This window comes from Heterodontus francisci, chromosome 16 (genome assembly GCF_036365525.1).
Source record: "Heterodontus francisci isolate sHetFra1 chromosome 16, sHetFra1.hap1, whole genome shotgun sequence".
Lineage (NCBI taxonomy): Eukaryota > Metazoa > Chordata > Chondrichthyes > Heterodontiformes > Heterodontidae > Heterodontus > Heterodontus francisci.
The window spans coordinates 86,071,320-86,095,765 of NC_090386.1; the positions used below are offsets into that span (position 1 = coordinate 86,071,320).

General features: G+C 44.2%; 1 protein-coding gene across 3 annotated transcripts in view; it reads right to left on the minus strand.

The window, feature by feature from the left end:
- Positions 1–1,426: 1,426 nt before the first annotated feature.
- Positions 1,427–24,446, minus strand: part of LOC137378284 (protein phosphatase 1 regulatory inhibitor subunit 16B-like) — a 149,001-nt gene continuing 125,981 nt past the window's right edge. For all 3 annotated transcript variants that reach the window (XM_068048525.1, XM_068048526.1, XM_068048527.1), the window contains exons 7-11: positions 23,984–24,109; positions 18,422–18,497; positions 13,509–13,638; positions 10,323–10,494; positions 1,427–7,229 (exon numbers count right to left, since the gene is read on the minus strand). In XM_068048525.1, coding sequence (XP_067904626.1) covers positions 6,732–7,229; positions 10,323–10,494; positions 13,509–13,638; positions 18,422–18,497; positions 23,984–24,109 — 1,002 coding nt within the window. In that variant the 3' untranslated portion in view covers positions 1,427–6,731. The remainder of the gene's footprint in view (positions 7,230–10,322; positions 10,495–13,508; positions 13,639–18,421; positions 18,498–23,983; positions 24,110–24,446) is intronic.

Genomic DNA, 24,446 nt, shown 5'->3' on the forward strand with positions numbered 1-24,446 from the left:
AGAAGGCGAGGCATGGACAGACTCTCAATCCCCCCACCCCGCAAGATTGAGAATTTTACACATAAAATGGTGCACAGAGATGATAATTATTTATTAACAGGGAGTTAAATCAAATATGACCGTGCTTCACAACCAGGATGAAAATAAACAGAGAAGAGCTTGTGTTAGCACCTTTTGTCAATGTCCTATCCACAAATATATTGAAGCGGTTGCTGGTTAGTCTTGAGGCAGTAGCAACCAGTTTCAATATTGATACATGATCCATGTAATATCTTGTACTGGTTTCAATGGCCTGGGGTGGGGATGGTCTGTGAGAAATATTCCTGAATATTCTTTTCCCTTATTAGGCCTAGATTTAGATAGTCTTTGGAATTCTTTTCCTCAAAAGGTGGTGGAAGCAGAGTCTTTGAATATTTTTAAGGCAGAGGTAGATAGATTCTTGATAAGCAAGGGGGTGGAAGATTACCAGGGGTAGGTGGAAATGTGGAGTAATCAGTTCAGTCATGAACTTATTGAATGGCGGAGCAGGCTCGAAGGGCCGAGTGGCCTACTCCTGCTCCTAATTCATATGTATGTTTGATTTTTCTCTATTATTCTTACCTCTCTCAAGATAATCACATGAGGTAGGAAGTGTCTAGTCATGCTGCTCCAGCCATTGAGTGTGTGGTGCAGGCTTGATTGATCAGCTGGTCTTTTACTGCCCATCATTTTCATATGTTTGTAATCATATGTCATTCATGATCTCCCTTTGTGTCAACGCCCATTGTATAGGGCCAGATATTTATACCTGCAAACAATGCTCCACAAATGAGATGGGGCAAATTACCTTCCTTACCCATCCTATTACAGCAGTGACTACACTTCAAAAGCTCTTAATTGGTGGTAATGTGCTTTGGGACATCATGTCTTGTGAGAGGGGCTATATAAATGCAAGTTTATCTTTCTTTATATCTTCCTTGTTAGGTACAGTATCGTAGCTGTTGTGCCAGACCCAGCACTTGTGATTTGTGGACTCATAGCAGAACGAAACATGACTGTAAAAGCTTAGTGTCATAAAATTCCACTGATGCCCTTCAGGTAAGGGAACCTGGTCTTGACTCTTAATGTCCTCTGAAATGACCTTTACTTAAGAAGAAGGCTGCCTACCACTTTCTGGGGGTGAGTAAAAAAACTGCTGCTTTGCCAGTGTTCCCCATATTCGTGAACCAAAAAAATCTTCTCTTTTGCCAACACAGGCCACTAGGATAGCTGCCACCTGGTGATTTGGTGGGGTATAGACCATACCAATGGAGGTAGGAATTATTCTCATTTATTCCACAAGAGAGGTAATGCCTCTTAACTCACCTGCGACAGGTTTGTGGTTTGTGTGAGCAGGTGATGAAAAAAACCTACAATAGCTGAAGCTGAACTTAAATGTGTGCCATTTAGACCAACTGATCCTTTTTAATAGAGGGCATAAAATGAAACATGGACACTTATAAAAATATAAGCAACATTCAACACATCTATATATATATATATATATAAATCTATAGTACAGCTTTTATTTTTCCAGATGAATTTTGGGCAGCTCCATATGATGTACAATATTAACACAGTCGGTCATGCTCCAGTGCATAAAATAGCAATTGCAACAACCAAGGTCTAACTATCTAGAGAACTGCAGAACAAGCTGAAAACACAGCTTGTACATGTGAGGCTGACTCCAAAAGCCAATGAAACTGACCCTTTTTAAAAAAAAAAATTGCCACATGCTGCTTATGATAAAATATTGATGCTGTGACCAGAGATCAATTTGTGACCCCTTGTGTTGGAGGTTGCAGTAGTCCATCTCCCCCTTACACAAATCACTAAATTACACTGGCACTGACCTCTATTACAAAAACCCTGAATGACCACCTCAGTATGTAGTGCTGGGCATTCTTCCAGCAGCTCAATTCTTAATTCAGCCATGAGTGAGTGCTGATAGGCCATTCAACTCTGCGGGGGCCATCAAAGCAAGTCCGATCCTATTCCTACCTAAAGTCCTCACGTGCACATTTTCCAAGGGCAGCAAGAGAAAAAGGCTCAGTCTTGACAGCCTCACATGGTTGAGTGACCTATTAAGACTCACTTATGCCTGAATTAAGAATGATCAGGAGTAGGATCCCTGTCTGATTTATGGGGAATAGAAGTCTAGGTTGATGTTCCGATTGCTGTCCTGGTAAAATCTTTCTGATTTGTGTGGCTTAGTAACACACCAGGCAGTTACATGTTCCAACTGGAGGTTCTGACCCAATGCAGCTTCAAATAACAACCTGTGTACTGTGACTGCCCCCAACGTAAGACTAGTTCCTCAAACCACCATAAAAAGTTCTACCCGATCCAGTTTCGTTTCAAGTTTTTTAATGGCATCACTGGTCCATATGATCCAATCCCAAACTCATCTTCATATGGAGATATTCAGAATCTGGGAATCACTGTTTACAGAGCAACTACCATATTTAAAGTTACACAACAGTTTCTCCCTCATTCCACCCCCACTATTCCCATCTTGAAGGTGTTGACTTTTGCTGAAGTATGTTTCGACAGGCATTGATGTACCTCGAATAGACCCGTGTAGCTCAGTCAGCGTTGGCAGACTCCAGTTGAATCAGCTCACCCAATATCCAATTTTGTCCATACAAGCAAGCTTTCCTAAAGGAGGGAGGTTGCGGTTATAGGCTACCAAGACAACCTTAGGTCATTCTCTCCTCTAAACCGAAGGGCAATAATTTATTTATTTAGCTGCATCATCTGATAGATTGCACATAGAACCTGGGGCCTTTTGTTCTTTGACATTTAATATCACTTTTAATATTTAATTTGGCAGGAGTAATGCCACAATAGATTGAGCATGGAAACGTTGGGTTCAAAAGGTGCACTCTGTTTAAGCAACAGTTCATTCTTGACATCTAATCCCCTCAATGGCACCTATATATAGGCTTGAACACAGATGTTGCTGATAGCACTGGCCCAGATAGTTTTTGGCACAACCAACCGGATTTCTTCTCCAGTATTCATGATAAAATGCCTGTCCATTTTGAAAAGAAAAGCAGGCAAACCAGGTTGTTTTAAACGTGATAGTTGAAATCATAAAATGAAATGAAATTTCAGATTTCTGGAACATGAAAAGCCACAGACTCAGTGCTGAGAGTGCTCCACCGGTTTGTGTCACACTCACAGAGTCTGCATGGGGTGGGGGTGGGGGTGGGGGTGGGGGTGGGGTTTCTTTCCCGGGGGTTATTTCTTTTGTCCTTCTCCTGGTAAAGTATTCTTCTATTTTCGCTCTGCCTGAGCTTGGTACCTCTGATGTCAAGAGAGCATTGGATGAATGGTTGGCCTGTTTCTCAGATGGCTGCCAATGTTCCGTGTAGCTGTCCAGGTAACAGTAAGGACCACCTTTGGGTCTGACTCTCCACTCTGATATCCCCTGCCCTGGCCCTTGGACCTATCACCCCCTGCATTCGGCATCTCCCCACTTGGCTGGGGCCTGATTGATTGTGGAGCGGAGTTGGGATTTAAATAAGGTTTGTCCTTTGATCCATCTGTGCATAAATGCTGTAATAATTAGCCCCATCCCCAGTGACTATATACAAAGTTAAGAATTCTCGGGGTCCTGGGACAGATAACATTCAGGGTTCCTGCGCACCCTCCACACAACCAACCCCCCACCCCTAGCCCCAGTGATTCAATAAAAGCCATCACAATGGAGAAGGCTGGGCTAAAAACAGAAAGTGCTGGAAACTGGAAACACTCAGCAGGTCTGGCAGCATCGTGGAGAGAGAACAGAGTTAACGTTTCAAGTCTGTGACCTTTCATCAGACCCTGCTGCTCACTTGTGCTGGGACTCGCAGGCAGCAACTGGCAGCTTCCTGATTCACTTGGATTAAGGGCAGGGAGGCTGAGTTGCTTGGGTTATAATAGGTGGGCCACCTGTTGGTCCATAGCTCATCATCCCTAGCAGGGGGACCCATTTTCAGTTGGGACCCCTCGGCTAGGGTCCTGTAGGTCCATGAGTCAATGCACCCTTAACTGTATAGAATAGCAACCAGCTAGTTAGTGCCATAATGAGCACTTAATTCACCTGAGCCAGTTAGCTATACTGACAGAATCTGCAGTGTCATAACTGCCTAACAAAGGGCTTCAGAGGAAATGTTGTCATGAATTAGAAAGTTGCAAGCCAAAAATTCCTGAGACAGTCTGCTTGACAGCATCCACTATGAGAGCACTTCACCACAGTTTTATAAGTAACCTCAAATTTGAAGAGTTTAAAAGACAGCAATCTGTTAAAAAAGCTACTGTTACATATTACAGTTAAAACAGTTGAAACACAGTGCTGTTGAACATAACACTGCAGACATAGTCTACTCAGATACTGCATTCACACTGATTATAGCTTCAGTTGTACTGAGTTCTTATTATAATCCCCTTCCCCAAAATGACAATAATGGTCCTTTAATTAGGAAAATCTGCTCCCTCCAAATACTCAGTAAGTGTAGCCAAAAAAGATAGCGTTTTACAACCAGTGTAGTCACTGTTGTAATGTAGTTGCTGAGCTATATGCACAAGGAAGATTCAAGGTTTGATCCCAGATTGTGTTAAGTTAGTTGATCTCACTTAAATGTGGGGATAGAGGTGATACTGTGCCACAGGGATGGATAGGCGGGAGAAGAATTTGATTGGGCTGGATAATCCACATGTGTAGCAATGTCATGTGAGGACCTGTGGGAAGCCTGCAGGCACTGACTGACAAGGCTGATGTACGAAGAAAGAACATCTGAGTGGGATTCTGGAGGCTGTATCCCCAGCGACAGACCTCAACATTTCCTGCTGTTTCAGGTACTCAGTTCATCAACCTGTGTTTCGTTAACCCTTTCAACTTTTGCAGACATTGGCAGCTTTCCAAGTACTTTAACTTTTGACGTGGTGTCAAAATTCATCCCCATTCAATGGGGAAGGAAAATCGAGTTGGTGGGGGGGGGGGGATATACCTGGCAAACGATCAGCAACTCCCTGTTTGCTGCCCCTGGCCAAAGTTAAAATGATCCCAATTCTCTGTTGAATTCATATCTCCCCACACTCTACCTAGGTTCACTCAACAAATGGCCACTTGAACAAGGTTGTGGGAAGAGGCTGGAACCTGTGGATCTGTACAGAAGCATGAATGAGCTAGTGATTTCAGGGAAGGGGAGCAGTGGAATAGAGAATCAAGAATAGAGAAAAAATTATTCTTGGCTCACTATAGATTTGATTGCTACCTTCAAAAGCGGGAACGTCTCCACTCCAGGAGAGCACACAAGGTTAGATCAGTTCCTGGAAACAAATGGACAGAATAAACTTACATTTATATCACACCTGTCGCATCTCAGGACTAACCAAAGTGCTTTACAGCCAATGAATTACTGCAGAGGGGCAGACACTGTTGCTTTGTAGGCAAATGCAGCAGCAAATTTGCACCCTGCAAGGTCCGATGAATAGCGATGAGATAACTGACCAGTTAATCTGTTTTGATGGTACTGGCTGAGGGTTAAATGCTAGTCAGGACACCAGGAGATGCGGTTTTGAGCTTTGAGTGCTGGAATTGGAGTTTTAACCGAGTGAAACGTTGCCTTATGGCCATCTCAGAAGATCACGCGATATTCAGTTACAAAAGCTGCCACTGTGCAAATGTGCAAGATGCTACAATTCAGTTTCTTGTTCAGTTTTACACAGAATGCGAGCCCTGCTAAATGCACGGAGCTGGGGGGTGGTGGTGTCAGGCAATTTGGCAGGACAGGGCCCCATGAGAAATCGGTTTGAAGAAATACTTGGCTCTCATATGACCCCTGGGCCAGGTGCAGAATTGCCCTCGGCTTCTATAGAGATAAATGTCCATGTGCGGAATAGGAAGAGTTTTCTATTGTAGAAAGAATAGCTTCAGTGTGGCAGGGGACTCAGGCTGACTTCTGCATTAAAGCAAGATGTGTGTCTGTGACCACTGCATACCTGGCTTGGAAGTACTTGATATCTCACAGCTACAGATGGGAAAGCGTTTCTGTACCTCCTCCTCTACCCTAGTACAATCACCTCAACCCTCCCCAATAACACTGCACTTTAAACCACACTTTCTTTAATGAACCATTTCCGCCTACAAGTTCCATGAGAAAGTAATGTAGTCCTTTGAGGACAGGAGTAACATTGATGCTTCGGAAATCTTAAATAGAACAAGCTTACAATATTTGTTCACCTCGAAAATGCAGCATTATTAAATCTATTGCTGTGCGTATTGTTTACTTTAAAATAAACAGTACAAAATTAACAGTTACTTTCATAAACCAGTTAAAGAAGCTGCGAGTGTTGAATGGGCACTCAATTGAATACCATTGGTTTAACCTCACATTAAATCTTGCAGCCTGGAACAATAGAGGAGACACAGTCCAAGATAAATCAAGAACTGTATAGTAATACAATGAGTAACCCTTACCATACTGGATAGTTAGGAACTCCAGACAGTTACCAAGTCATTCACTTTTACCTTGCAGAATAAAGAACTCCATAAAGTTACAAGTGAATGCAATGGTCAACGAATTAAAATAGTGCTTAAATTAACATCCTCACGACAGTACTTCAATGTAGCAGCTACTGACGTGAATGTCATCATACAGGCTGCCACCTCCGGCACAAGTGCTACTTGCAACAGAATGCTTTGCTCTCCAGTTCCTTCTCATTCGTCACACAATCCTACAGCAGCCCTGTCCCTTTGCCTCTGGCTCCTCCAACGGTGCCTTAAGTCTTAATAGCGGAGGGTCCCCACTGGACCTGAAGTAGTAGAGTGAGTTCCCATTGGAACTAACCTCCGACGTCCTTGAGCCCACCGGGCTGCTCTTTGGCTGAAGCTGGTCACTTTCCAAGATACTTCCCAGGCCGTTGGCCAGATACGCATCCTTCTTCAGCTTGGTGGCTGCTCGCTGCCGCTTCAGCTCTGACAGCGTCTGGCAGCTCCAGTCTTTGTTGAGCTGCGGCAATGGAGCAGGGCCGCAGTCGTCCAGGAGAACCTGGCCATTCGATCTTTGCGCAGTGGTAGATGTTCTCAAGGAGTCAGCGTTGGAAGACGACCGCTGGGAAGTTGGCGTTGAGACTGGAGAGCTGCTCTTTCCGCAAGTATCTACTGACTTTTCTGTAGATTCAACTTGCTCTGTCACAGTCTTTTGGGAGATGGATGATGAGCTCTGCATTTAAAACAGGTGTAGAATTAAAAACAAAAGATTTCCATACTATTATCACTGCTGGAGATAAGGAGTTTCTTTTTCACACAGTGAATTATGACCTGGAATGTGCTGCCTGAAAGGGCAGTGGAAGCAGATTCAATAATAACTTTTAAAAGGGAACTGGATAAATAGCTGTAAAGGAAATTTGTCGGGTTATTGGGGAAAGAGCAGGGGAGTGGGACTAACTGGACAGCTCTTGTAAATAGCCAGCACAGGAACAACAGGCCGAATGGCCTCCTTCTGTGTTACTCATGCTATGGTCGTTCCTCTCGAAATACTGGGATACAATTCAGCAGACTACTCCTCATGCATGAGTCTTGGTTATCAGAGCTATTTAACTGTGGAGGCAGTGCAGCCAAACCCCTCATTCAGTAAGAGCCGGTGCATCCCTGCTCAGGAGTAATAATCCAGAGTGACTTTTTCCCTATCCTTCCTTAGTCGAGGGATACTGTAGCTTTGCCAGCTCTATTTTGGTTGGGATCAACTACTCAGCACAGATAGGAGATTAAACCTCAGACATTTCTCTGTCTGGAGGGCTACACGAGACATGGAGCTGTTGGATGATCTTAACACTGACTTTAGTTTGTCACCTTACGCTGCAAGTGAGCTGCCCGATTCAGATGCCAGTCAGCAGACCGGGACTGCACACAACAGGTCTATCGTGTCTCCTCAGGGGACACAGTCAGAGCATCACCAGATTTTGACAGTCATCATCACGCACGTGTACAGTTTGCAGGGAAAACTTCTATTGAAAGGAGCCCCCCAGAGTTTTCCCATTTACAAGGACATTTCTAAGGCATACTGGTTCATGTCTCTTTTAGTTAGTTGTCGGAGAAATTGCACTTGTAATTGTGCTGCTGAAATCTCTTGCATATCTGACATTTTGGGCTGAATTTTCAATTGCAGGCGGGGCAAACAGGGGTGAGGGAGGCGCATTGAAAATTGGGTTCCCGGAAGGCACCACTGGATTCCGACGCAATTTTCAAAGGGAGGGCGGGAATCCCCGGAACCCGCTTGCCTCCAATTAATAGTTCCAATTCTTGAGGAGCTTGTTAACGGGCCAGGGAGGGCCAGGAGGTGATTTTGAAATCAGAAATCGCTAAACCCGAACAGTCTGGTGCACGTTAGTGCACAGCTCTCAGGTTCAATGCGGGCAGCTGCAAAGTTTTTCTTTAAGACCGAAAGATTTTTTGCCACGTGGGCTTTTGCTGCAAGATCGGGTGCAGTACCATCTGCCTGGCCGTTTGGCTAATTCTCTGAATGCTGAGACTTCTGGCCCTCCGAATTCCTGCCTCCTCTCTGTGCAAGGCACCGGCAGGCCCGATCATGGCTGCCATCTGCTTTGAACTCCTGATCCAACAGGCATCTTTTGCCACCTCACAGCCATTGATTGGGCGCCGAGCTCGCCTCTGGGCCAATTAGGCCATTATCATTTGAAGATTGCATCGCATGAGTGACACAGATGCAGCACGGGGTAGAGGCCTGCTAACGCGACCCGAACCCGACGGGACCCGAAAACATGTGTCGGGTTCGGGTCGGGCCGGGTCCGGTTGAGTCGGTCCAGACACATACGGTGAGTGCTCTGCCGGTAAGTATTAAAAATAAAAAGCTTAACCTGAGCTGGGAGTCCGGGACGAAACTGAGTCTGCGCAGTGAGCGAGTGACGTCACTATGACATCATCGCGCATGCGCTGCAGCTTCTTGCAGGTTCGGTGTCAGGAAGGTAAGTAAAGGGATGGTCGGGTCGGGCTCGGGTTGAGCAGTGGCGGGTTCGGCTCGGGTCGTGCTCAGGGCAAAATCGGAGGGACCCGGGCCGGGTCGGGCTCAGGTCCGCTGTGGATCGGTCGGGTTCTTTTTCCCGACCTAAAGCAGGCCTCTAGCTTGGGGTAGGAACCCGGAAATTATCCGGGCGTCGGGTTCCCAACCCTGATTTGAAAATCAAGCCCTTTATTTCTCCCAAGTCTTCTGCTGTGGTCACTATCCAGTTGCACCAGCCAATGAGCATCACTATCTTTTACAGATCTGGAAAACATTGCAAACGCATCAGAGATTTTGAGAACCTCCATCCCTATCCCTACTCCATTCAGTAGGGGAACGAGAGATGGAAATAAACAAAAGGCAGACTAAAGATACTACTGGGGATACCATGCGGTTTTTGTTTTGAAATAGATGGGACAGTTCAAGATTCAGGTGATCTCCTATGAAATTTAAACCCAAGTGCAATGCAGCAATGCATTAGATTTTGTATTGTGGATATCTTTTCTAAGTGACACAGTTACTGAACTTCAAGTATTAATTACACGGCTTCATATCAGTTTGTCTTGTGGTTGTCTGCCAGCTAGTGGCATGGCTGAGAACCACAGCACATAGATTAATACCAACCAACCAATTCAAAGTCTGATGGGACATAGAAACTAAACATAATGTGCATTTCAAATGGTGCCACAGGAGTCTTGAACCTGCTCAAAAAAAATGTTTTTTCTGTACTGTCAAATATTGGTTAAAAAAATTCTCTTCCTCTTGCACACAGATTTGGGGGTCAATTTTAACTTCCTTGCCTGGTGGAAACTGGGGTGGGCAGCAATTAAATTGGAGCAGAGGGATTTATCCTCTCCTTTCCCACACTGACATGGACAACTGTAGTTTTAAATTACAGCTGGCAAGGCCTCTCCTGTCAATGCTCCAGCATTGAATATATTTAAGGCTGAGCTATACAGATCTTTGATCTCTCAGGGAATCAAGGGATACGGGGAGCAGGTGGGAAAGTGGAATTGAGGCAGATCATCCATGACTGTATTGCATGTTGGAGAAGGCTCGAGGGATTGTATGGTTCACTCCTGCTCTTGTTTCTTGTGTTCTTATGTAGACTTGTTGTGTTCTCTTTAAATATGCAGATCAGCTCCAGTGATCTCATCAGTAATCTACCATTTTAATCACGACATGATTGGGAGACAATGGTAAACCTGCCAGGGACAGCAGCAGAGGCCTCTGTTTAACACTGCATCCTGATAGATGGCAGCTACGACAGGTGAATATTTTAGTTTAAGTCTTTACCGGGGTCACATTCTCCTGATCTTTGGACGATTCCTTTTCTTCTCCATCGCTGCTTGCGATTTCCTTTTCCATTTCCTTCTGCCCCATCTGCTGCCAGATAATTGCTTCCTGCTCACATTCCTTCCTGTACAAATTATTTCGGTCAGACACGCTTGCTCGCCGCACTACTGTCCTGAAAGGAAACAGGATACCTGCATCACTGTTTGCACAAAGCTTCACTCTGGAATATCCTGGGTCTATAGTGATTGTGTCAACTCGAGAATGGGTACTGCACTCACTGGGACCAACTGAGTCCTTAAATTAGCACACAGGCCACAAGCTTTGTGTTTCTACTTGTCTTTTTTTTTAAAGCGAGGGAAGCAAAAGAGATTTGTATGAATTTCGTTCTCCAGGTGAAGGATCTTAATGCTGGGAAATGAAACATTTTCCATTTCAGGAAAATGGTCAATAATAAATCCAATTGGGAATTCAGGAGAAACGGCTTTACCCGGAAAGTGGTGAGAAAGTGGAACTCACTACAACATGGAGTAGTTGAGATTAATATAGATGCATTTAAGGGGAGGCTAGATAAACACATGCGGGAGAAAGGAATAGAAGGATATGTTGACAGGTTAGATGAAGGAGGAGGCTCATGTGGGGCGTAAACACTAGCATGGACCTGTTGGGCGAAATGGCCTGTTTCTGTGCTGTAAATACTATGTAATTCTATGTAACCCAGCACCATCACCATCACCAACCTCACATGTAGAACTGTTGGATACAGACTAACACTCCCCCTACTCTTCCCAATAAAATGCCTTAGCCTCACTCATAGAACAACAATCCCCTGTGCGAAATTTTCCATATCCCAGCCTGCGTCAGAAATTTAATTTCTAGTTCACACATGAAGGATTATTAGAATATGGATTGCCCTACCAGAAACAGCAGTGGAAGGAGAACTCATCACAGCTTTTCAAAGGAAAGTGGATAAACATTTGAAAAGGAAAATCTTAGCACACATGGGAAATGGGACTAATTGGATTGCTCCTTCAGAGAGCTGGGACAGGCCTGATGGCCTCCTACTGCGCTGCACATGAATTCTATAGGATCGTCACATTTCAGCTAAGGGATGAGGTGCTCCCACTCCACAGCCAATAGCACACTGTTAACTGGTGACTACGGTACACACAAGAGGGAAGTGAATCAACCAGCTGACTGATTTTCCATCCCTAAATTGGGAGAGGTGGAGGAGTAACAGCTGTGTTTCTGTTTTGTGCTGAATTAGGGATAGTTTTGTGCAGTGAGCCTGCACTCAAATTAGAAGGCGGAATGAATCTGCTTAATTTCATTTCGCATAGAACTCTTACAGTTAGCAGGCAGACTTTAATCCTAACTGTCTGGACTCGATTTGAACCCAGGTCATAGAGGTAAAAGGTCAGTATCTAATCCACTGCACGCAGCCTGTGTCCATCCCACCTTTTAAAGAAGAACCTTACAGAAGAGATCAAATACAGTTGGATTTGGTGCTTATCATTTGTGGTTGATCGAAACCTGTACTTGAAGATTAAAAAGAGCCCAATTTTCCTGTAAACTTTTTTCTATTTTTTTTTAAAACAATATCTCCTCGAGGGCGCACAATCTAGCAAAATTTTCTTTCCTAGTGGCATTGACTCATGCTGGGATACATTTCCGTATGCAGAGACAACCTACCAGTACCTTGGCCAAACAGCCATTCTTTTTGAGAGACAGTGGGTGTTGGAAAGCTATTTGACCATGAAGAGAATCATAGTCAGGTTAAATCCTGGCCTCACTTGATGACCACAAATCCACATGCCCCAGGACAGGTCTTTAGGTAGCGATGAGGATCAGGAACACAGGCTGCTTTTCCTCTCCCTCCCTATCTGGCGAATCTAGAACATGGGGGCACAGTCTCAGGATAAAGGGACGATTATTTAGGACTAAGATAAAGAGAAATTTCTTCACTCAGAGGGTTGTGAATCTTTGGAATTCTCTACCCTAGAGAGTTGTGGATGCTCTATCGTTGAAAACATTCAGGGCTGGGATAGAGAGATTTTTGATCTCTCAGGGAATCAAGGGATATGGGGAGTGGGCAGGAAAGTGGAGTTGAGGCAGAAAATCAGCCATAAATGGTGGAGCAGGTTTGAGGGGCTGTATGATTTACTCCTGCTCCTATATCTTATGAGAGAACTAGAACACCAGAGGGATAAGCTTAGGTAAGCCTCACATCTGTTTCTTGTCATTGGCCCTAAACTATGCTCCAGTGATAGAGTGTCCACTTCTATCAATTAGAACTTAAGAAATCACAGATTGTTACAGCACAGAATGAGTGAACGCTCTCCAAGTGAGCAATTCACTTACTGCCATTCCCCCACCTTCTCATAACCCTGTGCATTCTTCCTTTTCAGGTAACTATCTAATTCCTTTTTGAATGCCTCGATTGAACCTGCCTCCACCACAGCCTCTGGCAGTGAATTCCAGATCTTAACCACATGAAAAAGTTTTTCCTCCTGTCACCATTACTTCTTTTGCCAATTACCTTAAATCAGTGCCCTCTTGTTCTTGATCCTTTCACGAGTGGGAACAGTTTCTCCCTAGCTACTGTCTCTAAACCCCTCACGATTTTGAATACCTCTTCATCATTTTTCAGCCTTTTGGCTAAGATCAAGTGTAATGTGTAGAAATAAAGAACTCGAGTTGGCCATTCGGCCCCTTGAGCCTGCTGTGCTATTCAATAAGATCCTGGCTGATCTTCTACCATAATTCCACCTTCCCGCACTATCTCCATATATCTTAATTCCCTTAGTACCCCCAAAAATCTATCGACCTCTGTTTTGAATATACTCAACAACTGAGTATCCACAGCTCCAATTCCAAACATTCACAAACCTTTGGGTGAAGAGATGCAGGGGATCATCCACTGTTTCCCTACTACTTTGGGATCATTGGATCTTGAGCAAGATGATTATGGATTTAAGAACAATGGTTCTTCACAACCAGCAATCAACGTAACTAAGGGCAATTTTCATATTACAAATAAGGACAAATTGGGCCCAGGAAATGGGAAAATCCAAGATGACTGAAGAACCCAAAACTGTGACCTCCTTGGAAGGCAATGCGCAGTTTAAATTATCTGACTGAGCACTGCCATGCAATAAGAGTTTTTATTAAATGTGCGCATGTACTAACCCTCGGCTTCCAGCACTAGACGTTCTCCTGCTTAGAGATGACTTGTTCTTGCCCTGTGACTTCAGGATGCTTTCATGTTTGTGTTTGAGTTGTCGAAGCAAAACCTTGAACTCCTCATCGTCACAGAGATCTGCAGTGGAAAAGTAACATCAGACACTTCAGACCAGTATAACATAGAGCCATTAAATGGACCATTTAAAGGTTTATCTCAGATGTTCTCCTTTCTACCTGTGCCATGGCTCAGTGGGCAGCCCTCTTGCCTCTGAGTCAGAAGACTGTGAATTTGAGTCTCACTCCGGAGATTTGAGCCAATATAATCTAAGCTACACCCCAATGCAGTACTGAAGGAGCGCTGCACTGTTGGAGCTGCTGTGTTTTGGATGAGAACATTCAATCACAGAGTGGGTTATAGCACAAAGGCCAAATGACTAGCGCACACCAGTCAGAATTTGCTTGCAAGTTCAAGATTATTTGATATCAAAGAAGCGTGAAAAGTATAGAATCTTACAGCACAGAAGGAGGCCATTCAGCCCTTTGTACCTATGCCAGCTGTTTGAAAGTGCTATCCAATTAATCCACTTCCTCACTTTTCCCCCAGGACCCTGGGCCAAATTTAGCAGGTTTCCAATATTACTTGACAAATGCTAGGTATGAAACCTTTACAGCAGAGCCCTCAGATATTGGTGGACATGCCAATGGAGGAACCTCAGTGGTTATGTTACGTTCATCTTGCACCTTGCTCTAAAACAATTGGCACCTCCTCATTCACCTTAACTTATTTATCATTGCCAGATCAGACAGATAGTTGCAGTTAACCTGAGGTGGTAGTAACTTGGAAACAATAAAGATGAGAATCCTTCCCCCTTTTCCTTTTATGCTGTTTGCCTTTAAGGAGTAGAGAGAAATGGAGAGACAGAAATGAACTCCACAGCATAGGGACCAGAGAGTTGAGGCAATAGTTGCACAAACTGTTGGGGGCATGGGAGGCCAGTCATAGACACGGAGCTTGGGAAGGTTGTATGGCTGAAAGAGGTTATAAAGATAGGGAGGGGCCATGGAGAGATTTAAACATACGAACATAAGAATTAGGAGGAGTAGGCCACTTGGCCCTTCGAGCCTGCTCCGCCATTCAGTAAGTTCATGGCTGAACTGATTACTCCACATTTCCACCTACCCCCGATAACCTTCCACCCCCTTGCTCATCAAGAATCTATCTACCTCTACCTTAAAAATATTCAAAGACTCTGCTTCCACCGCCTTTTGTGGAAGAGAATTCCAAAGACTCATGATCCTCTGAGAGAAAAAAAATTCTCCTCATCTCTGTCTTAAATAGGCGACCCCATATTTTTAAACAGTGACCCCTAGTTCTAGATTCTTCCACAAGGGGTAACATCCTTTCCACATCCACCCTATCAAGACCCCTCAGGATCTTATATGTTTCAATCAAGTCGCCTCTTACTCTTCTAAATTCCAGCAGATACAAGCCTAGCCTGTCCAATCTTTCCTCGTAAGACAGCCTGCCCATTCCAGGTATTAGTCTAGTAAACATTCCCTGAACTGCCTCCAACGCATTTACAACCTTCCTTAAATAAGGAAACCAGTATTGCACACAGTACTCCAGATGTGGTCTACCAATGCCCTGTATAGCTGAAGCATAACCTCCCTACTTTTATATTCAATTCCCCTCATGATAAACAATAACATTCTATTAGCTTTCCCAATTACGTGCTGTACCTGCATACTATGTTTTTGTGATTCATGCACTAGGACCCACAGATCCCTTTGCATCTCAGAGCTCTGCAATCTCTCACCATTTAGATAATATGCTTCTTTTTTATTCTTCCTGCCAAAGTGGACAATTTCCCACTTTCCCACATTATACTCAATTTGCCAGGTCTTTGCCCACTCACTTAACCTATCTATATTCCTTTGTAGCCCCCTCATGTCCTCTTCACAAGTTACTTTCCGACCTATCTTTGTGTCATCAGCAAATTTAGCAACCATACCTTCGGCCCCTTCATCTAAGTCATTTATATAAATTGTAAAAAGTTGAGGCCCCAGCACAGATCCCTGTGGCACATCACTCATTACATCTTGCCAACCAGAAAATGACCCATTTATGCCTACTCTCTGTTTTCTGTTAGCTTGCCAATCTTCTATCCATGTCAATATGTTACCCCCTACACCATGAGCTTTTATTTTCTGCAATAACCTTTGATGTGGCATCTTATCAAATGCCTTCTGGAAATCTAAATACAATACATCCGCCAGTTCCCCTTTATCCACAGCACATGTCACTCCATCAAAGAACTTCAATAAATTGGTTAAACATGATTTCTCTTTCACAAAACCATGTTGACTCAGCCTGATTACCTTGAATTTTTCTAAATGCCCTGCTATAATGTCTTTAATAATAGCTTCAGGTTCAAATGTAGACCGTTTCAATGGTACAGTCATCACTTTCCCCAGTACTGGTGCCAGTGCCCCACCGGAAACCACTTCTACCACACCAGTCTTTGAGCCGCGCATTAATTTCTCTAATCTTATTTGCCCTATGCTAATTTGCAGTGGCTCAGGTAATAATCCAGAGATTATCAACTTTGAAGTTCTGCTTCTTAATTTGGTGCCTAGTTTCTCATACTGATTATGCAGAACCTCTTTCCTTGTCCTGCCTATGTTGTTGGTACCTACATGGACCATGATGACTGGATCCTCTTCCTCCCACTGTAAGTTCCTCTACAGCCCTGAGCAGATGTCCCGAACCCTGGCACTGGGCAGGCAATACAGCCATCTGGACACTTGCTCTTTGCTGCAGAGAACAGTGTCAATCCCCCTAACTATACTGTCCCCTACTACCACTACATTCCTTTATTCTCCCTCCACTTGAATGTCTTCCTATTCCATGGTGCCATGGTCAAGTTGCTCATCCACCCTGCAGCCCCCACTCTCATGCAAACAAGCTGAAAGAACCTCAAACGCAAGGATGAGAATTTTAAATTTGAGGCATCAGTAAACTGGAAGCCAGGTGTAGGTCAGCAAGGACAGAACAATGGGTGTGGGGGAAAGGATAAGGGCAGAGCTTCAAATAAGCATACAAAGAGTGGCAGACTGGAAGCTAGATTGATGAACTTGTGTCAGAATGGATAAAAGGTCATGGACCTGAAACATTAACTCTGTGTGTCTCTCTCTCCACAGATGCTGCCTGACCTGCTGAGTAATTCCAACATGTTCTGGTTTTACTTCAGATTTTCAGCATTCACAGTATAATTCTTTGGTATTCAGAGGGACCTGGATGTCCTTGTACACAAATCATAGAAAGTTAACATGCTGGTACAGCAAGTAATTAGAGAAGGAAATGGTATGTTAGCCTTTATTACAAAGGATTGGCATATAGGAGCAAAGAAGTCTAACTGCAATTATATAACGCCTTGGTGAAACCACACTTGGAGTATTGTGTATAGTTCTGGTCTCATGGCCGAGGGAAGGATATACTTGCCATAGAGGGAGTGCAACCAAGGTTCACTAGACTAGTTCTCGGGAAGAAGGGATTATCCTATGAGGAGAGATTGAGTAGACTAGGTCTCTTTTCCTAGAATTTAGAAGAATGAGAGTTGATCTCATTGAAACATGTAAAATTCTGAAGGGGCTTGACAGGGTAGATGCTGGGAGGATGTTTCACCTGGCTGGGGTGTCCAGAACACGGGGTCACAGTGTCAGAAGTCAGATGAGGAGAAATTTCTTCACTCAAAAGATTGTAAATCTTTGGAATTCTCTACCCAGAGAGCTGTGAATGCTCAATCGATGACTATATGCAAGACAGAGGTTGATAGATTTTTGATACTGAGGCAACCAAGGGATATGGGGAAAGTGTGGTGAGTTGGAGTGGAGGTAGAAGATCAGCCATGATCATATTGAATGGCAAAGCAGGATCAAAGGGCCGAATGGCCAACTCTTGCTCTTCTTTCTCATGTTCAGGGCTATACACTGGAGGGAATAGCCAGGCCACATTCAAAATAAACTCAGTTATGTATATGATGAGCAGTTAAGTTAAATTTAGCTGATGGTTATTCAAATCCTAACTACTGGGAGATTATTTTTAAGTGTAGACTGTTCAAATCATTAAGTCTGGAGCTTTCAATCTCTCCTCATAGGACAATCCCCTCTTCCCAAGAACTTTCAATGAGGCCAGTTGGCTCCCTCTGATTTAAGACAATAAATAAACTATGATTATAAGGGTTAACTATAAAATAATAGAAATTGCAAACATTCACTGTTTTCCTTTAATATATCTACTATAAATAAATATGCATTGTATGTTATTTATTCATTTGCTCATCTTTTCTGCAATAAATTCACTCAATTAAGTCTGAAATTAGGTCCAATGTTTTGACGTTCAGCTGCATTTGTAGACTTCAGAAGATCTTGTGGAGGCATAGGACAGATTAAATAGTTGAAGAAAATTTTAAAGCAAGCTTTTCTGTTTGTTATCCTGGGCACATTACCAGAACTTAACTAAAAAGCAGCGCCCATAAAGATACTCACAAAGCTGTAAGAAGCTAAACACACTTAATGAGAGCGACCTAAAATACAAAAGCTGAAGTATCTAGAATAAGGCTAGAAAAGACCCAAATATGTGATAGAGACTTATTGATATTTTCAATGAATTTTAAACAGAAGCAAAGGAAGGGACAGATTGCCATGATTGGTCAACAACTCCATTATAATTGCATCATGTCACCTCGAGGATGTGAGAAGGTGAACCAGATGGATCTTGATCTTTTATCATCTAGCAGTTGCTATATTCCTATGGAATATCCCATGTGAATTCAAGCCATGATCCCTCTTCCTGCCCCAGCTTTAACCTGGCTCTTGTTGGGCGAGGCAAATGTGCCAACCTTACATCTGTGACTAACCAATTGGTGTTTCTTTCAGATACGTCTTGGCATTCAGGCTCGCACCATGAGCTGTCAGCAGTTCTGCGATTTGCATCTGCAAAGAAAAGGAAACAAAGTGTTTCTGTTTTGATAGTAGGATAACAAGAAAAGCTAGTACACTTCCTTGCTCCATCTCAACTCTTCAAAACAGAGCTGTTGAATTACCCTTTGGAATAGTGTCAAAAGGAATGAGGTTTCTTTTCTCCTTATGCATTGCTATACCTAGCACATTTTGACTGTTCTGTTGATAGTTATTAATCACTAAAAGGAGACCACTTTAGGTTGTCTTTTTATTGTGTTCCTCAAGACAGACACAAATTGACAGAAATCACTGGCACAGGCATCCTCTCCTCTAACTCCTGTTAAAAAAAAGGTGCAAAAAATGTGAATGAGAAATGAATTGGTCTATTTGAATTTTAAACTCAAGCTATCAAATTCTGTTAAGAATTTATTTGACATGTAAGTAAATACGACCAACTGATTTAAAAAAAATACTTTTATCTGTCAAAAGGCACAAATGAACACTCATCTTTTCCAATTTCACAAATGTAACAAGATCAATTATGGTGCTGGAGGATCCAATGTTTGCTTGCTCTTTTTCAGTGCTAACATGTTCCAGGAAATCTGTCCTTGCTGGGTTTTACCAGAGGAGGGAGTCATGAAACATTACACACAAAACAGCAGAATCATTGCAGTTTGAAATCAGCATATATTTTGCTCAGACCCAAAGCACAGCCATAGCCTCTTCCTGGTGTGCAACACTGTAATTCATAATACAGCACAAGACTCTGCCAATGTCTGCATTGTATCATTAGCACTTTAAACTGGAATAAGTAAGCATTTAATAAAATCTTTATTTACTCTGGGGCTGTGGGCATCACTGGCAAGGCCAGTATTTATTGCCCATCCCTAGCTTCCTGAGAAGCTGGTGGTGGGCCTTCTTCTTCAACCGCTGCAGTCTGTTTGGTGAAAGTGCTCCCACAATGTTAAGGTAGGGAGTTTCAGGATTTTGACACAGAGACGATGTAGGAACAACCATGCAGGTAACTCGGAGGGGAATTTGGAGTTGATGGCATTCCCCTGCACCCAGTGCCCTTGTTCGAATTGGTGATTTAGGTTGTGGGTTTTGGAGGTGCTGTCGAAGAAGCCTTGGCAAGTTGCTGCATTGCATCCTGTAGATAATACATTATGCAGCTCTGCTGCACCAGTAGTGGATGTGCTGCCAATACAACAGACATGTAACATCTTGCATGGAGCTTTATTAATTGTATTACTGATGGGTGAAGTCTTGGCAACTCGTGAGCACTTGGCTTTACCATGGAAATATGAACTCCAATTTCCAGGGTTGCCTGTCACTCAGATTCGCAGCCTCAAGTGGGGGAATTCTATCAATTCCCAGTCAGGTTCCATTCCACCTCAGGGAGAAGATACCCTAGCACTCCCCATCTTACCCACCCTGTTGCATGACTGATCTACATGATACTGCTCTTCCAGATGGAAGACAAGGTATTGTGGAGAATGGTTTGCAAGATGAGACTGGGCCAAATGGAAGAAAAGATTGAAGATTCTTCTTCTTTGGCCTCCTTGTCTCAAGAGACAATGGGTAAGCGCCTGGAGGTGGTCAGTGGTTTGTGAAGCAGCGCCTGGAGTGGCTATAAAGGCCAATTCTAGCGTGACAGACTCTTCCACAGGTGCTGCAGATAAAATTGGTTGTCGGGGCTGTTACACAGTTGGATGCCCCCTTGCGCTTCTGTCTTTTTTCCTGCCAACTGCTAAGCCTCTTCGACTCGCCACTCTTTAGCCCCGCTTTATGGCTGTCCGCCAGCTATCACTGGCAACTGACTCCCACGACTTGTGATCAATGTCACAGGACTTCATGTCGCGTTTGCAGACGTCTTTAAAGCGGAGACATGGATGGCCGATGGGTCTGATACCAGTGATGAGCTCACTGTACAATGTGTTCTTGGGGATCCTGCCATCTTCCATGCGGCTCACATGGCCAAGCCATCTCAAGCGCCGCTGGCTCAGTAGGGTGTATATGCTGGGGATGCTGGCCGCTTCGAGGACTTCTGTGTTGGAGATATGGTCCTGCCACCTGATGCCAAGGATTCTCCAGAGGCAGCGAAGATGGAATGAATTGAGACGTCGCTCTTGACTGACATACGTCGTCCAGGCCTCGCTGCCGTAGAGCAAGGTACTGAGGACACAGGCTCGGACTTTTGTGTTCAGTGTCAGTGCGCCATTTTCCCACACTCTCTTGACCAGTCTGGACATAGCAGTGGAAGCCTTTCCCATGCGCTTGTTGAATTCTGCATCGAGAGACAGGTTACTGGTGATAGTTGTGCCTAGGTAGGTGAACTCTTGAACCACTTCCAGAGCGTGGTCGCTGATATTGATGGATGGAGCATTTCTGACGTCCTGTCCCATGATGTTCCTTTTCTTGAGGCTGATGGTTAGGCCAAATTCGTTGCAGGCAGCCGCAATCCTGTCGATGAGTCTCTGCAGACACTCTTCGGTGTGAGATGTTAATGCAGCATCGTCAGCAAAGAGGGGTTCCCTGATGAGGACTTTCCGTACTTTGGTCTTCGCTCTTAGATGGACAAGGTTGAACAACCTGCCACCTGATCTTGTGTGGAGGAAAATTCATTCTTCTGAAGACTTGAACGCATGTGAGAGCAGCAGGGAGAAGAAGATCCCAAACAGTGTAGGTGCGAGAACACAGCCCTGTTTCACACCACTCAGGATAGGAAAGGGGTCTGATGAGGCGCCGCTATGCTGAATTGTGCCTTTCATATTGTCATGGAATGAGGTGATGATACTTAGTAGCTTTGGTGGACATCCGATCTTTTCTAGTAGTCTGGAGAGACCACGTCTGCTGACGAGGTCAAAGGCTTTGGTGAGATCAATGAAAGCAACGTAGAGGGGCATCTGTTGTTCGCGGTATTTCTCCTGTAGCTGGCGAAGGGAGAACAGCATGTCACTGGTGAATCTCTCTGCTCGAAAGCCACACTGTGCCTCGGGGTAGACACGCTCAGCCAGCTTCTGGAGCCTGTTTAAAGCGACTCAAGCAAAGACTTTCCCCACTATGCTGAGCAGGGAGATTCCACGGTAGTTGTTGCAGTCACCGCGGTCACCCTTGTTCTTATAGAGGGTGATGATATTGGCATCGCGCATGTCCTGTGGTACTGCTCCCTCGTCCCAGCACAGGCAAAGCAGTTCATAGTGTGCTGAAAGTATAGCAGGCTTGGCACTCTTGATTATTTCAGGGGTAATGCTGTCCTTCCCAGGGCCTTTTCTGCTGGCTAGAGAATCAATGGCATCACTGAGTTCCGATTTTGTTGGCTGTACGTCCAGCTCATCCATGACTGGCAGAGACTGGGCTGCATTGAGAGCACTCTCAGTGACATTTTCTCTGGAGTATTGTTCTAGGTAGTGCTCCACCCAGCGGTCCATTTGCTTGCATTGGTCAGTGATTGTGTCCCCTGATTTAGATTGAGGGGGTGCGATCTTCTTGATGGTTGGCCCAAAAGCTCTCTTAATGCCATCATATATTCCTCTGATGTTTCCGGTGTCGGAGGCCAGTTGAATATGACTGCATAGGTGTTGCCAGTAGTCATTTGCGCAGCGCTTGGCTGTTCTTTGTGCAGCACTTCTGGCTGCTTTAAGTGCTACGGATGTTAACTCGCTGGGGGCTTTCTTGTAGTTCAACAGTGCAATGCGCTTAGCGGCTATGACAGGCTCCAGCTCTTCAAAGTGAGATTGAAACCAGTCTGCATTCTGCTTCACACGTTTGCCATCGGTGGTCATTGCTGAGTCATAGATGGCGTCTCTGATGTGGGCCCACTTGGTCTCTGCATCCCCTGGAAAAGTGTTTTGAAGGGCTTTTTCAAGTGAATTTAGATCTAAGTCACATATATTACAGCATTACTACTGCTTAAAGCTACTATTGTACGTTTTCTCCTCATTTTGCTTTTCTAGATCTTCCAAACCTATGCACCAGATTCCAACTGAAGCACAGGACATGCAGGCAGGAAACTCGTGACCATCTAACAATGTTATTCTCCGCCTAGTCACTATGAAATGTGCAGTAATGGACTGCCTTTTGTCACCTTTCTGCCCTGATCAGAATTCAACACATCAGAATCTCAGACTCCACTCAATACCACACTGCCACTGTCCTAGGACAACTAGTATTCGTTCTCATCTTATGAAATTGTACAGCAACAAACCACATCCTATTCATCTTCACGGGTCTCCTGATCCAAGTGTGACTCCTAAAGGGGTGTGTTCTCAAGGAATGCAGCTGCATTGTTGAATAGAACTCATTAAAAGTATTCAAAACTAGGCCGCTGTTGATCAAAGAATACTGTGATGATTGTACAACAAACTGTAAATGATGATGTGTGTCACTGTATTTAGGGAAACTAACCTATTTTTCTCAGCTGTTCTGGTATAAATAGGTTAGTTCTTTAAGTTGAAGAATTTTCTAGTTAGTTAGAGCACTAATTGTTCAGGGATACAAGTAAAGGCCTCTTAGTTTGAAATGTTTCTGACTGAAGTTGGCATAGAAGCATTTAGAATATATTCATTCTGAGTTAGAAGCTTGTTTGTTCAAGTCCCATTCCAGAGACTCCAGCACAAAATCTAGGCTGACACTCCAGTGCAGCACTGAGGGAACACTGCACTGTCGGAGGTGCCATCTTTCAAATGAGACGTTAAATCGAGGCCCCATCTTCCCTCAGAGATGGATGTTAAAGATTCCATGGCACTATCAAAAGAGCAAGGGAGTTATCTCTGGTGTCCGACCCAACAGTTATCCCTCAAACAACATCACTAAAACAGATTATCATTATCGTGTTACTATTTGTAGGAGCTTGCTGTGTACAAATTGCCTGCTACATTTCCTAAATTACAACAGTGACGATATGTTAAAATTGGCTTTGGTATGTCCTGAGGTCATAAAAGGTGCTATGAAAATGTAAGTCTTTCTTTCCTCTGCTGCCCATGTCTTAACTTGCACCAAGTCCTGTTCCTCTATCACCCCTGTGCTCACTGACCTGCATTGGCTCCTGGTCAAGCAATGTCTTGATTTTAAAATTCTCATCCTTGTTTTCATATCTCTCCATGGCCTCGCCCCTCCCTACCTCTGTAATCTCCTCCAGCCCAACAACTCTCCAAGATATCTGCGCTCATCTAATTCTGACCTCTTGAACATCCCCGATTTTAATCGCTCCACCATTGGCAGCCGTGCTTTCAGTTACATAGGTTCTAAGAGCTGAAATTCCCTCCCTAAACCTCTCTGCCTCTGTATCTCACTTTCCTCATTTAAGACATTCCTTAAAACCTACCCCTTTGCCTTTTGGTCATCTGACCTAATATCTCCTTATGTGCCTCGGTGTCATATTTTGTTTCATAATGCTCCTGTGAAGCACCTTGGGACGTGTTATTACGTTGAAAGTTCTATATAAATGTAAGTTGTTGTTCTTTCTAATCAATGCACACACAATGTACTGGTGTCCCAAGCTGTAGAGAGACACTGACCTGACCCCAGCAGGCGGCTGCATGCAGTGGTTCCCAGCCATCATGGTCCTTGATGTTTACCTTGGCCCCGTGTTCGAGCAGCAGCTCAGCAACTGTGTAGTAACCATTGGCAGCGACTACATGTAGCTGAGGGAGAGACAGAAAAGAGAACTTATACAAACTGGTCACTGACCTACAATCAGTAACAGGACAATAATTCATTTCAACTGCAGTATCTAAAGCGAGGACTCACCACGAGAACTCCCCACAGAAAAGAAATATCCAACAGAAGGGGAGTTGCATATGTGAGAGAGCGGGCTTACATGCCCTGGGAGGTTTTACCACATTAAAGGTGCGATGATTCAATCGTGGCTTTCAAAAGGAATTTGGATCAGCACCTGAAGCGGACAATTTTGCAGGGCTATGCAGAAAGGGAGATGTGGTGCGACTAGCGGAGTTGCCCTTGCCGGAGGTTGGCATGGGC